The sequence below is a fragment of the Aquarana catesbeiana genome, linkage group LG12 (assembly GCF_042186555.1).
Source record: "Aquarana catesbeiana isolate 2022-GZ linkage group LG12, ASM4218655v1, whole genome shotgun sequence".
In the NCBI taxonomy this organism is placed as follows: domain Eukaryota; kingdom Metazoa; phylum Chordata; class Amphibia; order Anura; family Ranidae; genus Aquarana; species Aquarana catesbeiana.
Genome location: NC_133335.1, coordinates 241,281,334 through 241,308,489, shown reverse-complemented (window position 1 = coordinate 241,308,489; position 27,156 = coordinate 241,281,334). Strand labels below are relative to the sequence as shown.

General features: G+C 45.6%; 1 protein-coding gene across 1 annotated transcript; it reads right to left on the bottom strand.

Annotated features, from left to right (window-relative positions):
* Positions 1-18,821: 18,821 nt before the first annotated feature.
* On the bottom strand, positions 18,822-20,373 carry LOC141114387 (E3 ubiquitin-protein ligase TRIM17-like). Its single transcript, XM_073608036.1, has one exon. It carries the CDS (start codon positions 20,271-20,273, stop codon positions 19,359-19,361), a length of 915 nt encoding a protein of 304 aa, XP_073464137.1. The 5' UTR covers positions 20,274-20,373; the 3' UTR covers positions 18,822-19,358.
* Positions 20,374-27,156: the final 6,783 nt, after the last annotated feature.

Below are 27,156 nucleotides of genomic sequence, written 5' to 3'. Positions count from 1 at the left end.
CGTTAGAAATGCAGAACAGGAGGTGAAAGTGTTTTAGAAATCCAGAAGAGCTTGTTTGACTCTATTCCAAATAAGGGTGAGTCTCGACCTCACCTACAAATTATCATTATTATTTAACTATCTCGAGTCCGGGCTCCTGAAGTGAGTCTTTTATCAGTGAGCATCTAACATGGGATCTAACATAGGATCTAACATAGGATCCAACATAGGGTCTATCTGTGTTGCCCCCTGACTACTACGCGGATTTTTTCATTTGTGGTCAACGTGGTCATTTTCTAGGCAAGTAGGCAAGAGATTGTCAAACTAATGGCAAAAAAAACGCATTTGGTTGGGAGTAGAGATTTTAATCATGATAATGCTTAATCGCTTCCGGACCTGATTCAGTACATTTACTGAGGCGGGGCAGCTTGTACAGACACAATAACGTACCCGTATATTGGAAGCGGTTTTCCCGTGTTGTGGGCATGTTGCCCCCACCCTCCTACCCCCCCCCCCCCTGTGATTTGATAGAGCAGGAGTTTGTTAGCAGACCCCGGTCAATGATTCAAGGACCTGATGATCTGCTGTGTTGAACCCCAGCCCAAAGCTCTGTGTTGACAAGAAACACAGGGCTCTGTGCAAAGCAGGGAAAAGAAACAAATCGATCTGTAGTGAAAAGCAGCACATATTACACACATTAATACTTGTTAAGCACACAGTTAACCCCTTGATCACCCCAAGATGTTAACCCCCTTCCCAGCCAGTGTAATTAGTACAGTGACAGTGTATATTATTATCACTGGTGATGTCAGTGACAGTTAGTCAGTTCCCACAAAGTATCAGAGGTTGATTTACTAAAACTGGGGAGTCCAAAATGCAACTGCCCCTGGTAGCCAATCAGCTTCTAATCTCAACTTGTTTAACCACTTGCCTACCGGGCACTAACACCCCCCTTCCTGCCCAGGCCATTTTTCAGCTTTCAGCGCTGTCACACTTTGAATGACAATTGCGCAGTCATGCAGCACTGTACCCAAACACATTTTCCATCATTTTCTTCACACAAATAGAGATTTCTTTTGGTGGTATTTCATCACCTCTGGGTTTTTTATTTTTTACAACAACAAAAAAAGACCAAAAATTTTGAAAAAAAAAATGTTTTTTTACTTTTTTTCTGTCAGTAAATTTTGTAACTAAGTAATTTTTCGCCTTCACTGATGTGCGCTGATGAGGCGGCACCGATGGGCACTGATAGGCTGAACTGGTAGGCACTGATGAGGCGGCACCGATGGGCACTGATAGGCTGAACTGGTGGGCACTGATCAGGTGGCACTGATGAGGAGGCACCAATATGCCGCACTTATGGGCACTGATAGGCGGCACTGATGGGGCACTGATAGGCTGAACTGGTAGGCACTGATGAGGCGGCACCGATTGGCACTGATAGGCTGAACTGGTGAGCACTGATGAGGAGGCACCAATATGCCGCACATTATGGGCACTGATAGGTGGCACTGATAGGCGACACTGATGGGCACTAATAGGCGGGATTGATGGGCACTAATAGGCGGCACTGGTAGGCGGCAGTGGCAAGCACTAATAGGCGGCACTGGTTTGCGCGGATAGGCGGCATGGATAGGCGGTACATATGGGCACTGATGGGCGGCACTGATGGGCATTGATGGACAGCAGTGATGGGCATTACTGATAGGCTACACTGATTGCCAGCACTGACTGGCATGGCTAATGGTCACTGATTGGTGGCACTGTGGGCAGTGGTGGGCACTAATGGCTGCCACTTGTGGGCACTGTATGCTGGCATTGGTGGGCACTGTATTGTGACACTATATTTCTTTATTGTAATCAGGGCACTGATTTCATTCCTACATGTCCCCCTGTGAGGAGATGCCGCTGTGTGTGAGTCTGTCAGTGTGAGGCGAGGAAAGCCAATTACCGGCATCTCCATGTTTACATGTGACCGGCTGTGATTGGACACAGCCGATCACATGGTTAAAGAGCCGCGGATGACCTCTTTACACAGATCGGGGCGTCGCGCCGTGTCCTAGCACGGAGCGGCCAATCTGGGACGCCGTCATATGACGGTTGGCGGGCAGCAAGCAGTTAATTAAGCTTTGATGGAGAAAAAAACAAACTGCAAGCTGATTGGTTTCCATGCAGAGCTGCACCAGATTCTGCACTCTCCAGTTTTAGTAAATCGACCCCTCAGTGTCAGATTGTCCGCCGCACTATCAGCCCGGGTTCACACTGTAGCGAACGCAGACATTGCATGTGATTTGCACCCGCACTGCTTAGCGGATCACATGCGATGTCTGTGCAGCTGTATGGCTGAACTCGCATTGGATTCGCATTAAAAAGGTGCAGCGTCTTAATTTGTTCACACCCATGCGATCTAGGTTGCCACCTCATCCCTTTAAACCTGAACACATATGAATTACTCGGGTTCTGAGGCTGATTGAATGCAGATAAGGCACCAAGTGAGTTTAATTACCACCTTAATCAACACAGAACCCGGGTAATTATTATGTGTTCGGGGTTAAAGGGATGAGGGGGCAACTCTAATGCGATCAGATTCCTGTCCGAATCCTCAGTTGGCACTGCGACCTGTGAACCGATCTGGGGGTGTCATTATCATTGTATTGACACCCACAGTGGTTTGCAGAGAGCAGTGTGAACTGCTGCGGGAGAGATCCGATGCTGGAACCGGCGCTGGTTCTCGCATCGCTACAGTGTGACCCAAGAATTACAGTCCCACTAAAGGTTCCTGATCACCGCTATTACTAGTGTAAAAAAAAAAAATAATAATAATAAAAATTCCAGTATACACTATATTGTCTATATATAAGGTGTTCTATCGGGTTGAGGTCAGGACTCTGTGCAGGCCAGTCAAGTTCCTCCACCCCCAACTCGCTCATCCATGTCTTTATGGACCTTGCTTTGTGCTCTGGTGGGCAGTCATGTTGGAACAGGAAGGGGCCGTCCCCAAACTGTTGTCACAAAGTTGGGAGCATGAAATTGTCCAAAATGTCTTGGTATGATGACACCTTAAGAGTTCCCTTCACTGGAACTAAGGGGCCAAACCCAACCCCTGAAAAACAACCCCCACACCATAATCCCCCCTCCACCAAATGGTTTGGACCAGTGCACAAAGCAAGGTCCATAAAGACATGGATGAGCGAGTTTGGGGTGGAGGAACTTGACTGTCCTGCACAGAGTCCTGACCTCAACCCCATAGAACACCTTTGGGATGAATTAGAGCGGAGACTGCGAGGACAGGCCTTCTCGTCCAACATCAGTGCCTGACCTCACAAATGCTCTTCTGGAAGAATGGTCAAACATTCCCATAGACACCCTCCTAAACCTTGTGGACGGCCTTCCCAGAAGAGTTGAAGCTGTTATAGCTGCAAGGGGCGGAGCCAACTCAATATTGAACCCTCCGGACTAAGACTGGGATGTCATTAAAGGTCATGTGTGTGTAAAGGCAGGCGTCCCAATACTTTTGACATTATAGTGTATATCCTATAGTTTGTAGACACTATAACTTTCACGCAAACCAACTAACCACTTAAGGACCGCCCACCGCATATATACTGCGGCAGGGCGGCCCTATCGCGCGAAACGACTTACCCGTACGTCGTTTAGTCCACGAGACACTGTGGGCGCCCCCCCCCCGCAGCACGGCGATACCTTTTGTGCAAACCAATCGATATACGCTTACTGGGATTTTTATTTACCAGAAATATGTAGAAGAATACATATCGGCCTAAATTGATGAAGAAATTCGATTTTTTTTTTTATCTTTTTATTGGATGTTTTTTGTAGCAGAAAGTAAAAAAAATTTGGGTTTTTGTTTTTAAAGTTTTCAGTATTTTTGTTTTTGTTTATAGCACTAAAAAAAAAAAAAAAAAAAAAACCCCAGTGGTGATCAAATACCACCAAAAGAAAACTAATTGTGTGAAAAAAAATTATATACATTTCATTTATGTACAGCATCGCACAACTGCGCAAATGTCAGTTAAAGCAACGCAATGCCAAAAAGCAAAATCTTCCGGAGGGCAAGTGGTTAAAGGGGGAGTACTCGACCACCTGTTTTTACACCCCCCCCCCCCCCCCCCTCCAGCCACGGGTGATAACTTCTGAAAACGGTCTATACACGTGACAAAAAAAAAATGTTTTTAACAAAGTTTCCAAACGATTGTAAAATGACGGAAACTGATGAAGACAACCTGCCGGCAACCATTGCTACCGTACCGGGCGGCTGTTGGTTTTGTGTTTTTAATTTTGCAAAACCAGATTTTTGAAAAATGTGACAACCCGGACCATACACCCTCTGGCAGTATGTACAGACAGGATCAACTTCCTGATTGGGCACAGATTGGATCCCCTCCCCCTCCCCCCAGCAGTCTCCTTGATTATAATGGCCCTCAGCTGTAGAGGCCTCCTGACATGGAGGTTGTGTCTGGGAGAGAAGACATCCTACAGGTAAGGAAGGGATTTCCAATGATTCTTCTTTGCCCCCCCCCCCCCCATACACTGTACAACTTTTGTTGTCTGATTTCCTTTAGATTTGCCAAAACCGTGTAGAGCGAGGGATGGCCTGATTGCATACAGATTGAAACTTTTAAGGTTTGACCTCCATATTTATATGGTTTTGGTAAATCTGAAGAGGGGGGATCTACAGAAAATTGTATAGTGTGTATCCAGCTTAAGGCTAGAGTTGCCACCTCATCCCTTTAAACCTGAACACATATGAATTATTCGGGTCCTGAGGATGATTAAATGCAGATAAGGCACCAAGTGAGTTTAATTACCACCTTAATCAACCACAGAACCTGAGTAATTATTATGTGTTCAGGTTTGAAGGGATGAGGTGGCAACTCTACTTAAGGTTGGCCATACATTATACAATTTTTCTTATAGATTTACCAAAACATTTTCAATTTTATATGCAATCAGGAAGGCCCCCTGCACTCCATAGCTGAAGGTAAATCCTAGGGCCCCTTTCACACTGGGGCGGTTTGCAGGCGTTATTGCGCTAAAAATACCGCCTGCAAACCGCCCCTAAACAGCCTCCGCTGTTTGTTCAGTGTGAAAGCCCGAGGGCTTTCGCACTGAAGCGGTGCGCTGGCAGGAGAAGAAAAAAATCTCCTGCGAGCCGCATCTTTGGAGCGGTGTATTCACCGCTCCTAAACCGTACCTGCCCATTGAAATCAATGGGACAGCGCGGCTATAGCTGCGCTATACGAGTGGTTTTAACCCTTTTTCAGCTGCCAGTGGGGGGGTTAAAACCGCACCGCTAGCGGCTGAATACCGCGGTAAAACAGCGCTAACAGCGCTGTTTTATCGCCACCGCCCCCTACCGCCCCAGTGTGAAAGGGGCCTAAAGGAAACTGAATATGAAAAAAATTGTATTATGTATGGCCAGATAGACAACCGATTTCTGAATTCCCTTCTCATAAGGAGTTTTCTTTGTCTGTGCGACACCCCGCCCCTCCCCCCAACAAGGAGAGCCCTCCGGTAAAAACATGAGGATTTGGAAGGCAGAAAATTATGTAAAAAAAATCTGTGTGTATTTTATTGCAGATTCTGGGAGTGCCCCTGGATTGTGCATAAAGTTAAATGTAATATATTCTTGGCTTTTATTATTTGTCTTGATTTAATTGTGACCTATAAGGCTTCATGCACACGGGACGTTTTTACAGCCGCGTTTTTGCAGCCTAAAAACGCCTGTTGGTCTGTGGCTTCATGCCCACCTAGGTGTTTTTAAGCTGTAAAAAAAAAAACCCAGGACCAGTAGGTTCTGAGAGACGTTTTTCAGCTGTGAAAACGCTCTAACGCTGATAAACGCTCAAACATCGCTCACCAACGTTTTTTAATGTTTTTGATCCATTGAATAAAAAACAAAAGCTAACGCGGGAAAACGATAAACACTATTGCAAAAACGTTTAAAAAAACTCACTGCAAAGCTATACTGGCGTTTTCATACCGTTATTTTAACGTCCCGTGTGCATGAGGCCTAAAGATTGATTGCACCAATCCGGTGCGCCGGCACAAGGGAGTATTTTTGCATCTTCAAGATCTTTTGCAATTCTATAAACTGATAACGGAAAATTTGTATCAAATACTTACCGTAATTTTTCTTTTTACCGGTACCAGTTCATGGCAGGGTACGTGTTGGGCACCAGTAGGGTCAGATTTCTGCACCCCGTACACACGATCAGGAAATCCGTACCGAAAATACCGCTTTCGAAGTGATCGTACGATAATTGGATCGTTAGCTTTCGAGAGCCAATCATGAAAGTTTATCTGATATTTATTATAATAATTTTGGCCTTCCCTTTTTCTTTTTTTTTCTGTACGATGCCAGATTGTACAATTTTTCGATTAATCAATACAGCTATCGTTTGAAAATGCATTACAACACATGACATCACTTCTAAATTATTATTAATATATATATATATATATATATATATATATATATATATATATATATATATATATATATATATAATTTTTTTTTTTTTTTTTTTTTTTTTTTTGTCGTACGGGAATTTTCGTGACTTTAGTAAACTCATCAGATTCGATCTGAGATTAGCATGCAAAAAAAAAAAAATCATTTGTCCGATAATCTCATCATGTGTACCGGGCATTACACCTTTTTGGGTGGGGGGAGTGTGTATATCTATATCTATATCTCTCTCTCTCTATCTCTTTAATATCTCAAACAAAAACGCACGCATGCATAGATCTAAACATACCAGGAATCAAGTTTTAGGGTGTCCAGTGCCAGGTTTAGAAGGGGGCAATTGCCTGCCCCCCCCCCCATAATACATTTAATTAAATGTATCATGGGAAGTAATATTTTGCCTGCCATCTATAAAATGTTTTACTCTGGACTGCTACATTGTATCTTTTTTTTTCCTTTTAAAAACCAACATTTTAGCAGCTCAAGCAAACCACACAGAGACATGACACCACACACACACACACACACACACACACACACACACACACACACACACACACACACACACACACACACACACACACACACACACACACACACACACACACACACACACACACACACACACACACACACACACATATATACATATATATATATATATATATATATATATATATATACACACACACACACACACTGTGGTCATACTGATCACCTCTGTGGGATATTTTTATACTTTTGTAAATGTACCTTTGCAGGGAAATGGACTATTTGTTGGAATTGTGTATGAAGTCAGTATTCTCTCTCTCTCGTTATCTGTTGCAATCCACCACATTTAAATTAAAAAAAAAATTGCAACAGATAACGAGAGAGAGAGAATACTGACTTCATACACAATTCCAACAAATAGTCCCACTAAACAAAGTCACTCCTTTTTATAATGTATGACACAATGTGTGTGTGTGGGGGGGGGGGGGGGGGTGTCATGTCTCTGTGTGGTTTGCTTGAGCTGCTAAAATGTTGGTTTTGAAAAGGAAAAAAGATACAATGTAGCAGTCCAGAGTAAAACATTTTACAGATGGCTGGCAAAATATTACTTCCCATGATACATTTAATTAAATGTATTATGGGGGGGGGGGGGGGGGGGCAGGCAGTTGCCCCCTTCTAAACCTGGCACTGGACACCCTAAAACTTGACTCCTGGCATGTTTATATCTATGCGTGCGATATATATATTTGGTGGGGGGAGGAGAGTAATAGTGTTTCTTTTTGAGAATGGGCCACTGATCTATTTAAAGAAAACTATATTGTAACAAAATAGACTGCTAATAAAATGGCAATTCTCTGGCTGCCATACTGACACCCCCCCCCCCAAAGAGCCAGGAACTTGGATGGAGCAAGTGTACAGGAAGGAGGACATCTCTGCGCCTGAAGTAGTTATATGTTAATGATTGATTGGCTGTGAACGATCGTGTGTGTTTCTCAATGGCTCCTTAGGCCCTTTCACACTTGTGTGACTCGTCCTGCGACTTGGGACTGCGGTGTGTCTGGGTTGAATTATTTTACCGGTAACACCAGTTCAGCCGGATGATTCAGTGATGTATTTATCATCCCCGTCCTCTCCTGTGAAAATGGCTGTGGTGTGGTTTGGTTTTATTTATTTTTTTTATATGGCGGGTGCCAGGATAAGTTTCCTCATATCCCCCTTCTCTGCGGCTTTGCATAATGTGCAATCGGTCAGCTGCTACAGGAAATTTCCAATCCACATCGCATGCAGAGTGAGAGAATTGGAGGGTTTAATGAAGGTCTGTTCTGAAATCTGGCTTCTGTTGGAAAATGCTAGTTACCTGGCTCTTATCCAGAGGTCTCCAAACTTTTTCCAACAAAGAGCCAGTTGACAGTCCTTGAGGCCGGGTTCACACTGCAGCACGCTCCGCCTCCCAGCAGGGGGTCCGCTGTGTCCCCATTCACAGGTCTGATTTCAGCCCAAATTTTTGGCTGAAATGGACCAAAAGACGCACAGGACTCCTCTGCAATTCGCACCGCAGCCGCTGCAGAGATGTGTGAACCGGCTCCATAGAGAGCCAGTCACAATCTCCTGCTATGCAAATTGCGGGGAACCCCTTATCCAATTCGCAATAGTGTGAACCCGGCTTCAGACCTTGCACTGCCCCCCCCCCCCCACTCTTCCCCAAGCAAGATTGTGGCCTATGAGAGTAGTGTTCTGGCTGCGATTTTGATGCTTTTTACTGCATTCCAGTGCAGGAAAAATGCAGCATGTTCTACTTCTCTTGTCCTTTTTTTTTTTTTTTTTTTTTTTTTATGCAGAAAATAAACTTGCTGGACTGCATGTGGTGTGAACTGACCATTGGGGTTGGTGGTTAGTAGGGAGAGGAATAGTTGCCCTGTCACTGGTGTCAGTGGGGGGGGGGGGGGGGGGGGGGGGGTGGTGCCTCATATCATTGGGAAGAATAATGCCCCAAGGGCTGGATAAAGGCCAGCAAAGGGCCGCCATTTGGAGACACCTGTGATAATCCAATGGCTTCAATTATACAGCCGGTGATTGGTGTTCATGAATGAACGTAAGACGCTATTGGCTCAGTCAGGCAATTTCAAGAGCTCAGCATTGGCATCAGAGAAACTTGTGACTCTTCTCAACATGCCCTACAACCACCACTCCTTACAGTTCTGTTTAGTACCAGCAAAAAGCCCAACCGCGCCTTCTAAAGCTAATCCTGGTGTGGTGTTCAGTGTAGCTATTTGTCCAACATGCGTGCTGTGGTAACTTATTCATTTAAAAAAAGAAAAAAGAAATTTTTTTTTTAAAGAGGTAGGAGATGTTGGTTTCGATGTTTCCATTTAGGAAAGGTCTATCGGTCCCTTTAGCCTCCATTCACATTGAAGTGACTTGTCATGCGATTTGACAGGTCAAGTTGCATCCTATTGCCGGCAATCTGCGCGGGGCTGACTTTGCGGTGCCGCACCAATTTGAAATCTTTACAAAGGACAAGTTTACTGCCCTTCAGACTTTAGGGGGACTGTATGGCCAGGTCAACGAATGGTGCCCCATGGTGTCACTAACCCCCCCCCCCCTCCCCCAACTAGCTTGCCACAGTGCTCTGTCCTGCAGACCAAAAGTAAAAGCCAAATCAAACTCCAGCTAACAGTATTGGGGTCCGATACTGATGTATGGGCGGGCGCTGGACCCTCTGCCGGTATGGTCCATTGAGTGTGTGTGGCCACCCTGCTCGTGCACACATGGCCTTTTCTGTCTCTCCTTCTCCCCTCTCCGGTGTACGCGCTCACCGATGCCCGGGACAAGGCGGGGCTGCGTTCATGTGAAAGTCAAACATCATGGCGGTATCCCGGCTTAGAGATGAGCATTTTTAACTTATTTTCCATTAACCGCTTGCCGACCAGCCACCGTCATTTTACAGCGGCAGGTCGGTATGATCCCACGAACCGTCGTAGCTATACGTCGGCTTGCGGGATTGGGATGGCAGGTGCATGCACCCGCTGCACTACGGGGGTGCCGATGCTCGTGGCCGACAGTCGCAATGACCGCTGGCGCTGAGCGATCGCGAGCACGAGGGACAGAACACGGAAGGTGTGTGTGAACACACAAATCTCTGTTCTGAGAGGAGTGACAGATCGTGTGTTCTATTAGCTAGGAACCACAATGCGTCGCTTCCTCTAGTCAGTCCCCTCCCACCTCAGTTAGAATCACCTCCCAGGGAACACAACCCCCTTCACTGCCCCCTAGTGTTAACTGCTTAACTGCCAGTGACCTTTTTTTTTTTTTTTTTTTTTTTTTTTTTTTTTTACAGTAATCAATGCATTTTTATAGCACTGATCGCTGTATAAATGCCAATGGTCCCAAAAATGTGTCAAAATTGTCCGATGTGTTTGCCATAATGTCGCAGTCACGATAAAAATTGTGGATCGCCGCCATTACTAGTAAAAAAAAATAACAATGCTATAAATGTATCCCCTATTTTGTAGACACTATAACTTTTGCGCAAACCAATACGCTTATTGCCAAACTTTTTTTATTTATTTTTTTTATGTAGAAAAATACAAAATACTTATTGGCCTAAACTGAGAAATTTGCTTTTTTTTTTTTTTTTTTTTTTTTTTTTTTTTAGCAAAAAGTACAAAATATTGTGTGGTGGGATATATTAATTCTTTTTTGCGCTATAAAAAAAAAAAAAATAAAAACTGCAGAGCTGATTAAATACCACCAAAAGAGTGGGGGGGGGGGGGAAGGACGTCATTTTTGTTTGGGTACAACGTTGCATGACTGCGCAATTGTCAGTTAAAGCGACGCAGTGCCGAATCGCGAAAAATGGCCTGGTCATTCAGCAGCCAAATCTTCTGGGGCTGAAGTGGTTAAAATGTTTGTTTGTTTTTGCCTACTTCTACAGTCTGTACTCGACAGCTTTTCCCCTTTTTTTTTTTTTTTTTTTTTTTTGGCTTCTGCTTAGGCATAGACCACACCTAACCGGTGAGTTGGCGAGTAATCCTCTCCTCATATCGTGGGGTAACCACCTAGATTTTTATATTTTATCAGCTCCTAAGTCAGCAACCGCCATGGTGGAAAAGCAAAATGAAAGTGAATGGGCTAAATTTAACCCTAAGTATTGGTTACAAGCCTGATACATATTACATGGCAGATAAAGTTGCATGGGTGTGTGTTCTGTATTTGGAAGAGCTCAAATATTACTTCAGTGACAAGTTTCTTCTCTAATTATCAAGAGAATTTTGATAAGTGCAAAGAAATAACCTGTTGATTCTAGGGGCCAATTTAGACAGAAGCCAATTAACCTACCATCATGTCTTTTGGAGTGTGAGAGGAAACCCACGCAGGCAGGTAGTGCCATGGTTGGGATTCAAACCAATGACCCCAGTGCTGCTAGGCAGAACCACTTGGCCACTGTGCTGCCCATTGATGTGAGTCCTCTCTCTCCCCCAGAGGGAGCCAAGCAATGTACATTACCATGCCTGACACTTCATCCCACAACCTTCCCAGCTGAGAACCAGGCACCGGTTCAAAGTATAAACAGTAGAAAGAGACAACACTGAAATCCTTTTTGTAGTTTATTGGTACGTCGGAGTGACAAAACAATGGCATTGATGGGTTTTGGGAAAGAAGCCTGTCGTAGACTGGTGAGTCTGACCCAGGCAGTCCATACCCACAATGCAAAGTGTAGTGGCTGGGTGCAGATGCCCTGCCTGGGCACTCGACTCGTAAAACTACAGTGATCTCGGTGACCTCAGTGTCTTTGATCCCCAGTGTGCCCATTGTCTCTACTGGTTCCAATGTCCCTAGTGTCTTCAGTGTCTCCTATGTGTTCAGTGACCCCAGTGTCTCAAGTCCCTAATGTCTCCAGTGTTTTCAGTGACCTCAGTGTCTCTAATGTACCCAGTGTGTATAGTGTCCCCGGTGTTTTCAGTGTCTCCTGTGACCCCAGTGTGTTCAGTCCCTAATGTCTCCAGTGTCTTCAGTGTTTTTCAGTGTCTCTAATGTACCCAGTGTGTATAGTGTCCCCAGTCACCCCAGTGTGTCCAGTGTCCCTAGCACTCCTGCTCCTTCAAGTGACCGCACATCATCCTGTGATTCTCTGAGCCCCCAACCTGACACCTCTCTGTATGAACTTACCCAAAAATTTATGTCAGGACAATCCTCACTCTCACTATATAGGAATTCCTTCTTTATTCCCATGGCTTAATTCTTACTGCAATTACTCAGCGCCCCTTCCATATCCCATCACTAGTCCTGGACAGTTCGGCCCCCCATGTGAATGTGGAGAGTGATAAATACCAGGGAGTGTAACAATGAATGATGATGGGTGTGATCAATAATATCAATCGGGATAAATGTAATATTAATAATCATAAAAAATAATGGGCGGTGTAATTATGATGAGTAATATATAATACTGTATAGATAAAATAGGAGGGGCAATAAACAATATTTGATAAAACAATGGGAGGTGTAATAATGTAAAATAATAGAAGGGTTAACAAATAATATAAATTAGGAGGGGAAATTAAAAAATTAGATTAAATAATAGGAAGAGATGATGATGTGTATACTGATATAATAGGTGGTAGGAGTAATAATAGGGACTGCAGGGAGAACTTCCAGTGTCTAAAAATAATAGGAGGGATAACAGTAATTTAATATTAAATAGGAGGGGTAGAAGGATGATTTGCATTCGGAGGAAAGTAGGAGGAGCTGGAGGAGCGGAGTTCCGATCTCAGCCGAGAGCCAGGGGAAACAGATTTTGTTGGAAACCGATCTTGGCACAACACTGGCTTCTTAGTCTAGAAAGATCCTGAATCTGTTCGAGGAGGGATGCAAAGTCACCTGTGAAATCATCTTCTGGGGTGTGGCTGAATACTCGTGGCTAGTAATGTCTACCCAAGAAAAATCCTACTGTTGCTTACACCTTGGTTGTATTCAAACCTCTCCACTTTCTAGGTGACCCTGGTTGCTTGCTGACCAAGATTCGGTTTCTTCAGGAGATGTGTTGCCACTTGCGTCAATCATTATATCCGCTAGACCCATGTTTAAAGTCTTTGTGATAAGGTCCTCGTCTAGATCTGGATTGCGAAGGTCCTGTACGTTCGGGCAGGAAAGATCAGGAAGCTCATTTTGAAGGACTATTAGATCATCGGTCATATTGGACAGGTCCTCAATGCAGATTATTTTACAATAGAGATCATCTTTCATTACCTTCAGCTGCTCGATCATACTGGAGGTCAGGAGTGATGCTTGCTGTTCCTGATTGGAGATCTCCATCAGGACTCTTCTCCGAAGATCAGTCAACCGGCTCTCAATGTCCTGGAACAAAACGGTGAAGCTTTCCTTCATGGTAGCAGACTTTTCCTTTATTTCCCGCATATGTTCTTGCAAACGTTGGACTTTCCTGTCTATCTCATCTCCTGAGACCAACTGTTCAAGGAGGTTCCTCGAATCCTGACGTATCTTTTCAGCTGCCTCACTCAAGGGCCTCAGTTGATGTCCCCTGTGTTGGGCGCTTGCACAACAGGCAGCACAGATCCGGGCCATGTCCTCGAAGCAGTAATATTCCAGGAGCTGGTGGCGGTGAAGGGGGCACTTTCCCATCTCCTCTTCTATTTGTAGTCTTGCACGGTACTGCTCGGTGATGTTGCAGAGGGTTGTGTTCTTCTCCACCGTTGGGCGGTTTGAAAACTGAGTCCTGCAGTCTGGGCAAGTATAAACCCCGGAACTGTCCTGGGTAAACAGTAGATTCTGAATGCATATCTGGCAATAGTTATGGCCACAGTTCAGGGTGACTGGATCCGTGTAGATATCCCTGCAAATCGAGCAGAGCAGTTCAGCTCCCAGGTCAGCAGCTGCCATGGTGGGAAAGCAAAACGAAAGTGAATGGGCTAAATTTAACTGGTGTATAAGTTACAAACCTTATAGGTATCAGCTGAACCTTAGAATGTATTGTGGGGAGTGGTTGGTCATGGAGGAGGGAGTGTGCTAGACGTGCTCCAGCTGAGACCTGATCTTACTGATCTGCAGTCCTCCCCTGAAAATCGGGCAACAGGTGATCCACAGATGACCTACAGATGATCTCGTTCCCATGCAGCCCTCTACAAACCCCTGCCTGCAATCCTCTGGCTTTTTTTGGATTCCATGGGACGGAGAGGCGGAGTGCATCCAACATGCTAATGCTGGCCATACACTATACGAAAAATCGGGCGAACACATTTTGGAAAAACGAATGTTCGACCGTGACCGCAAACGATTGTGCCATCATGTAATGACCGATAAATCGTTCAGTGGACATAAATCCTTTTTTTTTTTTTTTTTTTTTTTTTTTTTTTTTTTTTTACATATATCTAGTGCAGACAGTTCGGACGGGAAACGCATTAACCTTGCAATTTATCATACGTTCGGCAGAAATTTTCCAAACTTGCCGTTCGCTTTTTTTTTTTTTTTTTTTTTTTTTTTTTTCCACAAAAACGTCAAACTATTATCGATTTGTGCCCGTTAACTTGCCGAAAAACGAACGAAGTGTCTATATGAACGATTTTTCAGCTGATTTTTCGTATAGTCTATGGCCAGCATTAGGCCTCATGTACATGGCTGCTGGTAAACGGACGTTCGGAGGCAGTTGGATGCTTTTTTTTTTTTTTTTTTTTTTTTTTTTTTTTTTTCAGCTGCCCCTGAACTCATCCAGTCTTATGTGTGCATTTTATACAGGTTGGTTTAATGTCGTTTTTAGGCAGTTGAGGTTAGAGGCCTTTTTTAGAAAGCAAAAAAATGAGTTCAGAAGCTGAGTTTAGAGCCATTTCAAGTGGTAACTCGCGTTTTTAGCCACGTTTCATTTACAGGCAGTTTTAATTTTTGACTATTTAAAAAAAAAAAAAAAAAGTGTGTGTGTGTGTGTGTGTGTGTATATATAATATATATATTTTTTTTTTTTTTTTTTTTCTCCAAAACACAAAATGTGGGTTACTATCTGTCAAGTTAAATTCCTCAGGAGAGGTTGTAAAAACGTCCTGTGTACATTAAGCCGGCCACTAACAGCAGCTAGCTCTGTGTCTGCATCTAATCAGCAAGGCATACTTGAGTTCTTCCCCGTCGGCGGTCGGACTCGTTCCCGCACATCAAGGACAGTGACTTGAAGCGGTGAAGGAGCTGCCTGTGTTTAACCTTCTACAACTCCTGCTATTTGTTAGTGTTTTTTTTTTTTTTTTTTTTTTTTCTTCTTTTAAGTGTTTCTTAAAGCCAGAATGTTAAATGAAAATTAGTTTTGAAGTCTGACTGTCTCAAGATTCCATACTTTTGGCCAGGGGTTGTACAACTTGTAGGGAGGTGTATAGCCCCAACGCTTTGGGATAATGTTTTTAACTTTGAACCCCTGAAGAATTTCAATTTTCAAACTGTGTCAGGACTATACACCTCCCCACAAGGTGTATATAACTTGTATTTCCAGCAATATACAAGTATTGGGGCTGGTTCCCACTGGTGCGATATCGGATGTGGTTCACAGTGCAAATCGCATGCAATCTCTGTGTGATGCAATTTCAGTTGTACAGATAGAGTGTGGTGTTTTTTTTTTTTTTTTTTCCCACAGCAGAATCAGATCACATGGGTTTCATATTCGCACTGCGATATGCAAACTGATTTGGGGGCGTCAAACTTTTCAATTGACACTCCCGGCAGTTTGCGTAGGACAGTGTGATCTGCCACCAGGAGACATGTGATGCGGGAACCCGCAGTGGATTCCCAGGGTTCCCGCATCGCTGCAGTGTGAACTGAGCCTTAGGGGGTTGCTGAACTTCTTCTAGTATATCTATTTTCTCCGGGTTGTGTAAACCTTTTTTAAAATCTCTATCTCTATCTTTTTTTTTTTTTTTTTTTGAGTCCCATTTTACTCAAAATATTATTTATTTATAGGATATCGATCATACCGGTTTTGCTTAATCTTTGTATGGTTATTGGCCTGGGGGAGGACATGGCACCCTTATATCTCTGACTGCTCCATTGGTGAGATGTCTCGGGTTGGACTCTCAGCTCCATTAGAACGTGGCCATAATAAATTCTTGGGTACCACAAACGGGTCTCTTGTCCTAATTTCACGTTAGTGCGAGTCACCACCACCAGTGGAAGCTGAGAAGCATGTACTCACCAGCACATGTGCATCACCATGCCCAACACTTGCTCCACAATCTTCCCGCCTGAGTTCAAAGGATAGGCAAGAAGAGGTAAGTCCAATACATTTTCAGAGCTTTACTTTCACAACGCTGAGGTAGACCATTTCAGGGTATACAGCATCTGGTCAATAATAGTAGCAGCCATCTACACTTTCCCACCTCAAGCCTTTCTATCGGGGCGTTGGGCCTTCTGCTAATCCCCCAATGCGGGGAATGCCAATCACTAAACGCACAACATCTTTGTAGAATAGGCTCTAACAAGTCCCACATCGGCCTCACCTGGCCACGCCTGTTTTCTCTACTTCCTGCCTGAACTCCTACTCCTCACATAACCCGCTAAACAAATGGTACCAACACCCTCTTGCACGCCCACCTATCATGGATGTTCCAAGGCCAGGTGATAGTGTCGCACTCCCCTATAGAATTCTCCATAAAGAGGTAACTAAATGGGGGGGTGGCAGAGACATGATGTAACAATGGGTGAAAACCAAGCCTTAAGCCGAATTCCGGGTATGAATTTTTTTTTTTTTCTATTGTTACTGGTCCATTTTGAACCAATGTAAATACTGTATGAGCCATACTTGTGGAAGAGAATTGCTGTTGTCACCACTACCACAGTGATCGCCATTGTCTTCCAGGTCCCACACCGAGCGTCTAACCTGGTGTATGGTGAACACAACAGGTTGCTCACTCGGCATGGAGAATGCTTTGCATTTTACTCCAATGTATGCAAAAGCCTTCTCTGTTTTGGATGAGGTGGTGATTGAGTCATCGCTGCCCCCATGACTTTCAGTTTCCAAAGGGGTCATGCAGTTATGGCACATACGTACTTGGCGTGGTCCAAGCTGGACAATATAACTATGAAAATTAAATATCTTGCGTTCAGCTTTAGTAATAAAAAATGTCAATTGTTTGACACAGCCCTCCAAGTTGGGGGTTTACCTCTACTTGAAGGGTAGCTGGGTGACTGCAGATAGCAGTTCTGGAAATGTGCAATATGTCCTTTTGTACAGTAAGTGTCCGCTCACTAGAAATATTAGTGGCAGGTTTTTCCCCCCTTTTTTTTTTTTTTTTTTTTTTTTTTTTTTTTTTCTGGTGATTCTGACCCAGGCAGTCCATACCCACAATGCAAAGTGTAGCGGCTGGGTGCAGATGCTCTGCCTGGTCACGCGGCTCGTAAGATGACAGCTGGCCGGCTTCTTAGTCTAGAAAGATCCTAAATCTGTTTGAAGAGGGATGCAAAGTCACCTGTGAAATCTTTTTCTGGTGTGTGGCTGAATACTCATGGCTGGTAATGTCTGAGGCCGGGTTCACACTGGTGCGACACGACAGCCGTCCTACTTCGGATCCGACTTTGCCCTGCGACATGAAGCCACATGCCACTGTGTTTGGTATGAATCTTGAGGGGGAACTCCGCGCCAAATTTTAAACAAAAAAAACGGCATGGGTTCCCCCCTCCAAGACCATACCAGGTCCTTGGGTCTGGTATGGACCTTAACGGGAACCCACCTACGCGTGGGGGTCCCCCCCAAATCCATACCAGACCCTTATCCGAGAACGCAGCCCAGCCAGTCAGGAATGGGGGTGGGGAGGAGCGAGCGCCCCCCCCTCCTGAACCATACAAGGCCGCATGCCCTCAACATGGGGGAGTTGGTGCTTTGGGGCAGGGCCCCCCACCCCAAAGCACCTTGTCCCCATGTTGATGAGGACAAGGGCCTCTTCCCGATAACCCTGGCCGTTGGCTCGCTAGTCCCCACCCCCATTCCTGATCGGCCGTGCTCGAATAAGGGTCTGGTATGGATTTGGGGGAACCCCCACGCCATTTTTTTTTCAGCATAGGGGGTTCCCCTTAAGATCCATACCAGACCCAAGGGCCTAGTATGCTCTTGGAGGGGGAACCCATGCTGGTTTTTTATTTTAAAATTTGGCACGGAGTTCCCCCTCAAGATCATCTGAGCACAAGTCTCATGCCAAAGTCGGATCATGCGAGGCGGCGATCCGACTTCAATGATAGTCAATAGGCTGAAGTAGGATCAAAGTCGGACCAAAGTAGTACAGGGAGCATTTCTAAAGTCGGAACGACTTGTGTCGGACCAGTTAGGACGACTCCCATAGGGAAACATTGAATTTCACATGTCATGCGACATGAGCTCCCAATGTCGGAGCGTTTGTCAGACCAGTGTGAACCCAGCCTAAACAAGAAATATCCTACTGTTGCTTACAACTTGGTTGTATTCAAACCTCTCCTCCACTTTCTGGGTGACCCTGGTTGCTTGCTGACCAAGATGCGGTTTCTTCAGGAGATGTGTCACGTTGCTATCGGATGTGTTTGTGTTTTTAGGGTCATGTTTAAAGCTTTCGGCACAAAGTTAGTTACCATTTGCTTCAATCGCTGAAGTAATTATGATACAATAAATATTTATTGTATCTGTATATTCATCTAATCCCTATAGTTAGTCTATTAAAACTCTGACCACATGTTACTGTTGATATCACAATAATACAAGGTTAGCTATGAAACCAAACGCACAGTTTATAAGTAATAAAGTCTTATTTATTTCCCAAGGAAATAAGTAAGCTAACGTGAAATAGAGTGAGAAAGATATAAAAAAACCACAGACCAACGATCAGAACATATAATACAAGAACATCATAGATACTTATCACAAGGCCCTCAGCGAGGCTTGTTTATTCCAGCTATGCTCAGATGTTGAAGAGAGGGCCAGCGCCATGAGGCTTAGGCCCAAGCCATGATCCAAAGGGAAAGGGGAAATTTCTCTTCCTTGCTCACCATTCAAACCCAACCCCATTGCCATCCCATCTAGACTTTTGACGAATCACAGTATTTATGGGACAGTCCTTCTCAACAGTACTGTCTGTCCTGCTGTACTTTGGCATTGTCCATGTCAATCTTTAGGTGCCTGTTGATCCTTTGCTCTTTGTCGCCCACGGTCATCAATCATCCTGTCAGCCATGGCCCCTTTCAAGTTTGCGTTAGAGGGTCCGGAGCCAAGAGCTGAAACGACATTCCAGACCGGCCCCAGGAAAGCTTGCTTGGTTGTAGGTCGGAAAGAAACCCTTTTAAAACCATGGAATTGCAAGGATTAGCCTGGGTGATCTTTGGGAATAGGAAACAGAAATGTAACGGATTTATGACAGATCCAATTCAAACTCTGGATAATACCAAAACACCGTTACCCATAAACGCAGAAACATTGACAGAGAAACTCCAGAAATATGACACCAGACCCTGTTGTTATCCAACAATCGCTAAATCCGCTAGACCCATGCTTAAAGTCTTTGTGATAAGGTCCTCGTCTATATCTGGATTGTGGAGGGTCCTCTATGTTCGGGCAGGAAAGATCAGGAAGCTCAGTCCGAAGGACTGTTAGATCATCAGTCATATTGGACAGGTCCTCAATGCAGATTATTTTACAATAGAGATCATCTTTCATTACCTTCAGCTGCTCGATCATACTGGAGGTCAAGAGTGATGCTTGCTGTTCCTGATTGGAGATCTCCATCAGGACTCTTCTCCGAAGATCAGTCAACCGGCTCTCGATGTCCTGGAACAAAACGGTGAAGCTTTCCTTCATGGTAGCAGACTTTTCCTTTATTTCCCGCATATGTTCTTGCAAACCTTGGACTTTCCTGTCTATCTCATCATCTGAGACCAACTGTTCAAGGAGGTTCCTCGAATCCTGACGTATCTTTTCAGCTGCCTCACTCAAGGGCCTCAGTTGATGTCCCCTGTGTTGGGCGCTTGCACAACAGGCAGCACAGATCCGGGCCATGTCCTCGAAGCAGTAATATTCCAGGAGCTGGTGGCGGTGAAGGGGGCACTTTCCCATCTCCTCTTCTATTTGTAGTCTTGCGCGGTACTGCTCGGTGATGTTGCAGAGGGTCGTGTTCTTCTCCACCGTTGGGCGGTTTGAAAACTGAGTCCTGCAGTCTGGGCAAGTATAAATCCTAAAACTGTCCTGGGTAAACAGTAGATTCTGAATGCATATCTGGCAATAGTTATGGCCACAGTTCAGGGTGACTGGATCTGTGTAGATATCCCTGCAAATCGAGCAGAGCAGCTCAGCTCCCAGGTCAGCAGCTGCCATGGTGGAAAAGCAAAACGAAAGTGATTGGGCTAAATTTAACTGGCGTATAAGTTACAAACCTTATAGGTATCAGCTGAACTTTGGAATGTATTATGACACACTTGCATGGGTGTGTATAGTATGTGGAATTACCCAAAAAAAAACTTTTTTTTTTTTTTTCTCCAGTCATCTTCCAGGACGGCACACCTGAGAAATGACTGCTTTCACCTGACAAGAAATGCAATCAACAGTTTTAAAGGTCCCACCCTTCCCTCTGTCCCCCAGTTCTTGATGGTTTGCCACAAGTATGCAGCAAAACCTTCCTTTTGCTTTGCTTTTTTGTTTTGTTTTACCGGATGGAGAAAGAGAGGCTGGGTTCAGCCACAGCACTTGAGACCACGGGGGGGGGGTTTAAGGGTAGGCGTGACCTTATTACTCGCCACTACAGGACACCACAGTGGGGGCACTAGACATGTGCAATTCGTTTTGAATTCGTTTTTAACGAATTTCGACAAATTCGTTAATTCGGAAATATCCGAATTAACGAAAACCCGTTTAATGAATTTTTCCAAATATTCGTAAATTTGTACATTCGTAAACTTGTAAATCTGAAATTAACTAATAATAACTTAACTATTACTAATTATAGGTATTGTAATTTCCTTTCAAATTTGGCTGTTGGTGAACGTAACAAATACAAATGTATCCGAAGTTACGAATTATCAGAAGTAATGAATGCCGTATCCAAACGAATGGAATGTAATGAATTAATAATAACAATAATTAACTTTTTTAATCTTGTTCCATTTGTTAAGATGCAGCATTGGTTAATTCGTAACTTCGGATAAATTTGTTATGTTCACTAACAGCCAAATTTGAAAAAAAAAAAAAGAAACTAAAACGATTTTTTTGGCAGTGCACATGTCTAGGGGGCACAGTAGGGCTACTAATGGGCGTCTGCTTTTTCTTTTGGCAGAAACCGAATGCCCTGCCCAGGGGACCGCCAGCAGGTCCAAGTTCAAAGTCCCCTCCCGGTCTAAGTGTTGTGGGTACTGCAACGACCAGCTTCCGCAGGATCACACCAAGCTGTTTTGCTTTTAAAGTGGTTGTAAACCATAAAAAAACAAACAAAACTCAAGACCGGCATAATGAGCTAGTATGCATAGCATACTAGCTCATTGTGAATTGCTTACCTGTGAACGAAGCTCTGGCGATATAATTGGCCGGAGCCGCCGGTAATGGCACAGTCTAACTGAAGCAACGGCTCGTACGTGCCATTGCTTGAGTTTGCTTAAGGGCGCGTGTGCCAATGACCTCGGCGCATGCAAATACAGGGGATATCTCCTAAACTGTGCAGGTTTAGGAGATGTCCAGTGTAGCTACAGGTAAGCCTAATTATAGACTTGCCTTTAGTAAAAAGTGATTGTAAAGGGTTTACAACCACTTTAAGTGCATCCATAAATTTGCAGGCGAGGAGGCTGCACTGGTCATGAAAGATTGCCTTGCACTGTGTAACGACCTATTCGGCGAGCCATCGCAGTTTGCTACGGAAGTGATGTTTCGTCACCGCCATCTTGCTACACCCCACAGTCATCCATAATAAGGATACACTAAGAAGGGGGAAAGCGGACATGTTGCACCCACCGGAGTTTTGCATTTTACACGTGTGTGTATATATAACAGTAAAGTCAGTTTATCTAGTGAAATACAGTACTTACAACTCCGTCTGACTACTTAGATCTTGAATTTTAAAAGCAGCGGCAACCCTACTCATCTCACAGGTTTGCTAATCTGACAGAAGTTCGCTGCTTTTAATATGCAACATGTAAGTAGTCAGAGTTCTAAGTCTTGTATTTCACTATAGAAACTCACTTTACTGTTATAAATACGTATAACAGCATGTCCACTTTCCCCCTTCTTAGTGTATCTTGAGTGTGGGGTGTAGCAAGATGGCGGCAACGAAACGTCACTTCCGTAGCAAACTGCGATGGGTCGCCGAATATGTCATTACACACTGCAATCGGAGATGCTGGCGACTCTACAGTTGGGGCCAGTCGGCAGGTGGAAGCCCCTTCCTGTAGGGAGGGCTCCCCCCCCCCCCCCCCCTCTCAGGAGGGAACTTCAGCAGGTAACACAGGGGATCCCAAAGAGCGCCTGCCCCTTGTTACTTGGAGGAGGCAGAGGCCTCAGAGCAGAGATGCCTGGAGGAGGGGGAATATCCAGACCAGGACAATCAGGATAGCGAGTAAGCTAGGCCTGGAAAGCACCTCTTTTCAGCAGAGGACATGGAGGGTCTCCTCGGAGCAATCTATGCATCCTGAGGATATTCGACAACCATCGATGCAGGTCTCAGGATAGGATCCATAGTGGGCTGTGCAGACCACAGGTAAAGTCCCTTCCCGCCCACCAATCCCTCAAGGACATAATCTTGAGAGAATGGAAGGAACCTGAGAGATGGGTACGAAGGCTCAAGACATGGAAGTGCAGATGTCCCTTTTGGAGAGGAGGAAGAGGGAAAGGTACCGAGGCTGGACGCTTCCCCTAGTTCAGGTGTCCAAGCACTCAGATCTCGCATTCGAAAGATTTTGGTAATATCCGCGATTAAGTAGATCGGAAACCCTGCTATGTAGGACCTGGGATGCCAATGCAGCAGCTATGGGTCCTGTTGCCAGGAATGTGGACGCATGGGTCAACAAACTGTTAGACCATGTATCGCGAGATACCAATACCAAGGAGGTGTCAGATTCCCTGGAGGTAATCGGCAAAGCGGTAGAGATTGCAGCCCCCTTGAATTCTGCCAGGAGAGTGCTTTGGGTAAAGACGTGGGATGGAGACTACACGTCAAAGTCACGTATTTGTGGTATACCCTTTGAGGGATCTCTGCTTGTCGGGACTGACTTGGAGCAGGTCCTGTCCCAAATCCAGTAAGCGTGAAAACCGACAAGTGCTTGAGGATGGGGGCCACTTGGAGGACCTCCGTGCCCAGGGTTCCTGGGACCAAGGTCAAAGCAGGGCCTTCTCCTTCAGGGAGCTCCTGGCAGTCAGAAAGGCCTTAGAGGTTTTCAAGGACCAGATCTGGGGGAAACAAGTTCAGATCTTCAGACAACGCGGTGGTAAAACTCAGGTAGAAGTCCTGGCTCACCTTAAGGCTCATGCTACAAGATTGCTGGTGACCTCCTGTGCAGAGAGGGTGGGTTCATCAAGTGACCAGATCTGCAAGGCATCCACATGGACAAGCCAGAACACCTTTCTGAGGCACAATAGGGTAGAGCTATTGGCGCCTCAGGACCTGCCGTTCGGCAGGAAAGTCCTACAGTCGGTGGTCCCACCCTAAGGTAGGCCTGAGCTTCTTGTTCATCGTCTCAGGTGTGCTGTCCTGGAAGATGACTGGAGAAAATTTACCAGTTGCACTTACCGGTAATGGTGTTTCTAAGAAATCTTGCAGGACGGCAGGCCTACTTCCCTATCCTTATTTGTCGGTGATTTCTAATTCTCACAGAATTTTTACCCTCTTGGGAGTCTCCGGCATTTGGCTGTGGGCCCACAGACAACCGCAAGCGTCGGGCGATCTCCCGGCTGGGCCTGTCACTCAGACACAAGACCGAGTGGCCGGAGTACGGCTGCTTTGTATTCTGTCTGTGGCTGAGTGACAGGCCCAGCCAGGAGATTGCCTGACTTTTGCGGGTGTCCGTGGGTGGGGAAAAAGTCTAGCGTGACAGCTGTCTTAGTCGATGAGAAGCTGGAGAGTGATGGGTGGGGATAATCCTTGAGTGACAGCAACCACATCCAGGGAGAGAAGTGGCGGCCAGGTGTCTGATAGTGCTGTGTTGCAGGAAGTATGATGGCTGTGTGAAGTGAGGGACAGAGGCATGCCGGGTCTGCTGGCCTGACTGGGGATATGACCCATCTCAATGTTGGGGGGAAATGGGTATAAGGAATAGCTGAGGAAGGGTTCTCAGTGTAATGGGTGGGGGGGTCATTGTGGGTCTGGGTGGTATGTGCAGTATGTCTGGGAGGTGAAAGTGTCTGAAACATAAACTGTCTGTGTTGCCTTTAGGAACCAATTATCTTCTGTCTGTGGCTGAGTGACAGGTGGATGTGATAATGTCCTCGTCTGTGCGAGGTGGAGGACTGTAACAAAGTCTCGCCTCCCGGATATAACACTGATCCAATGACACATTGAATCAGTGTGACGTGTATCATATGTAGCAAGGTCCCAGGCCTCCTTCGGCCTAATGAAAACTTCCAGGGCCAGAGACAGCTGACATGCTTCTGTATCTGGTGGGTGCAAGAAAGTTAGTTATTGGGTGCCAGACACTACTTGAGTGCAAAAGAGTTTATTTCTCTTAACAAACGTTTGGGGAAGAGCGGGTTAGGGACAGGACACCATTGGGTAGTTGCAATTTGCAATTGTCCAGACTCTGACTTCAACAGGACAACCATGCAAGGAAAGGCATCCAGCGAGACGCCACATCTGCACCTGTAGGAATGCTGTCTCCCATGGCAACAGTCTTTAACAGTTCCTAACACAAAGCATAACAGTTCTTTACTTCCACTACAATCACTCCTTGTAGTTCCCTCAGACAGCCTAGCTTCCAGCTGTGCCCGGGATAGGCCCAATCTATGGCCTAGACAATACAACACCCATCCACCCAAACAGGTAGCATAGAACATCGATCACCTGACTCCCCCCAAATATATAGGTCCTCCCAGCAGGCCAAGGGATTCAAGAAAACCCCTGCCCATTGGCTGAGATACCCCATAATACGACCTTGTAATGCCCTTCGTTTCAAGTTTGTCTTTTAATGAATTTCGACAAATTCGTTAATTCGGAGATATCCGAATTAACGAAAACCTGTTTTAACAAATTTTCCCCTTTCGTCTTTCAGGACAGCCACCATGAGAGATAGTCTCCTCCTCTTCCTCTTAGGAAACACTGCGCCAGCCCATAAATTCTCACTTCCCCCTGCCAGACCTCAGTATTAGTGTTTCCTCCGGTGGGGAGACACTGTGCAAGGAACCAGGCTTTTCAGTCAGGGGACTGTGGCTGTTATTTGTTTTTTTTTGAGCCTGTAAATGGGAGCAGGGGCTTCTTATGGGCATGGGGGGGACTTACCCCTCGATTCGGTGGCCACCACTTCCTTGCTGAGCGCAGCTTCAGGCTGTGGGGGTTCCCTATCGCGGTCACAGGGCTGCAGCAGGCTGGCGTCCGCCCTTCCTGTATACTTTACAGGCCGCTCTCTTTTTGGAACTAGGCGGGCCGGACGACGGGCGACGTCATTTCCGGCGGAAGGGCGGGGGCTTGCCTTTGAACCGCGGCTTCCGGTTCCGGGTCGCAGGGCTGATAGGGAAGCCAGGCACAGGCTGGAGACGAGTCTGGGACGCGCACAGGCAGCGTTGGACTCGGTAGTAGCAACCACCTGCAAGTCATGTCGGAAGCGGATGCTCAACCAACGGACACTACCTCCAGCCTTCCTAAGGTAAGAGTGCCTTGGGGAAAAGTACTCTTTACCTAGGATGGTTCCTGTCATGGGGGGGCAGATACCCTGGGTGGTCAGGGGAGGGAGGCTCAGATCCCCATAGATGAAGGAGGGTCTAGTGCACTCCCAGGGTTGTATCCTTGTTTTTTAAAAAAAAAAAAAAAAAAAAGTGACAAATGTTTGTTTTTCCTTTCTTGTATTTCAGAAGGCTACAGAAAAATCTAAGTCTACCCATAGCTCTAAGAGGAGGTGTGCCTCTTGCAGGGACACATTAGGGGAGGCATGGACAAAGGTCTTGTGTAGGGAGTGCATAGACTCCCTTGTTAAGGAGAGGGACTCTGAACAGGAGTCAGGACTTGCAGCCTCAGTTAAAGAGCTCTCGTCCACCTTTTCTTCATTTAAAGCCTTATTTGAAAGGTTTCAACCTCCCATTAGTCCAGCTCCCCAGGATACAACCCCGCCTCAGGCGCAGGTCTCTGCTCCTGCCCAACCTGCAACTTCAGTTAGGGCAGAGGAAGCTCCAGGGCCTTCCGGAGTGGAACTAAGACAGCCAGATAGTTCCTCCTCCGATTCCCAGGATGGTTCAGAGGGGGAGGACCAGGACGGGGAGTCCAGGAGATCCTCCAGATATAAATTATCCCTAGAGGAGGTAGAGGACCTCTTAGGGGCTATTTATACAACCCTCGGTATTCAGGAGGACAGGAAACCCCTGACCCTTCATGACCAGATGTACAGAGGCTTGGGGGAACAAAAGAGAAAGGTTTTTCCAGTTCATGAAGTACTGGTTGAAACTATCAAAAAGGAGTGGCAGGATCCCGAAAGGAAATCCTTTTTTTTCTAGATCCTTAAAGAGGAGATTTCCGTTTTCGGATGATCCTACATCTATCTGGAATAAAAATCCCAAGTTAGATGCTGCTTTCTCCCAGGTTTCCAGACACACTGACCTGGCTTTTGAGGACATGGGGGCCCTGGTGGATGTCATGGATAAGAGAATAGACTCTCTCCTTAAAAAGACGTGGGATTCAACAATTGGTAACTTGAAACCTGAGTTGGCTGTCACAGTAGTGGCTCGCAATCTGGAGCACTGGCTCTCTAAGATTCAAGAGCATATTGAGGCTGGAACGGCAAAAGAAACCATTCTGTCTTCCTTCCCTACGATTCTGCGGGGTATCGCCTACATAGCTGATGCCTCGGCAGAGTCAGTACGTATGACGGCCAGATCAGCGGCTCTGGCCAATTCGGCCAGGAGAGCCCTCTGGCTAAAAACCTGGCCGGGCGATAGCGCCTCTAAAGTCAAATCGTGCGGCATACCGTTAACGGGAGACCTTCTCTTCGGCCCAGGCTTAGAGACTGTCTTAGACCGCACAGCAGACAGGAAGAAATCCTTCCCGGTTAAGCGGAAAACCCCTGCACCTACAAAGAAG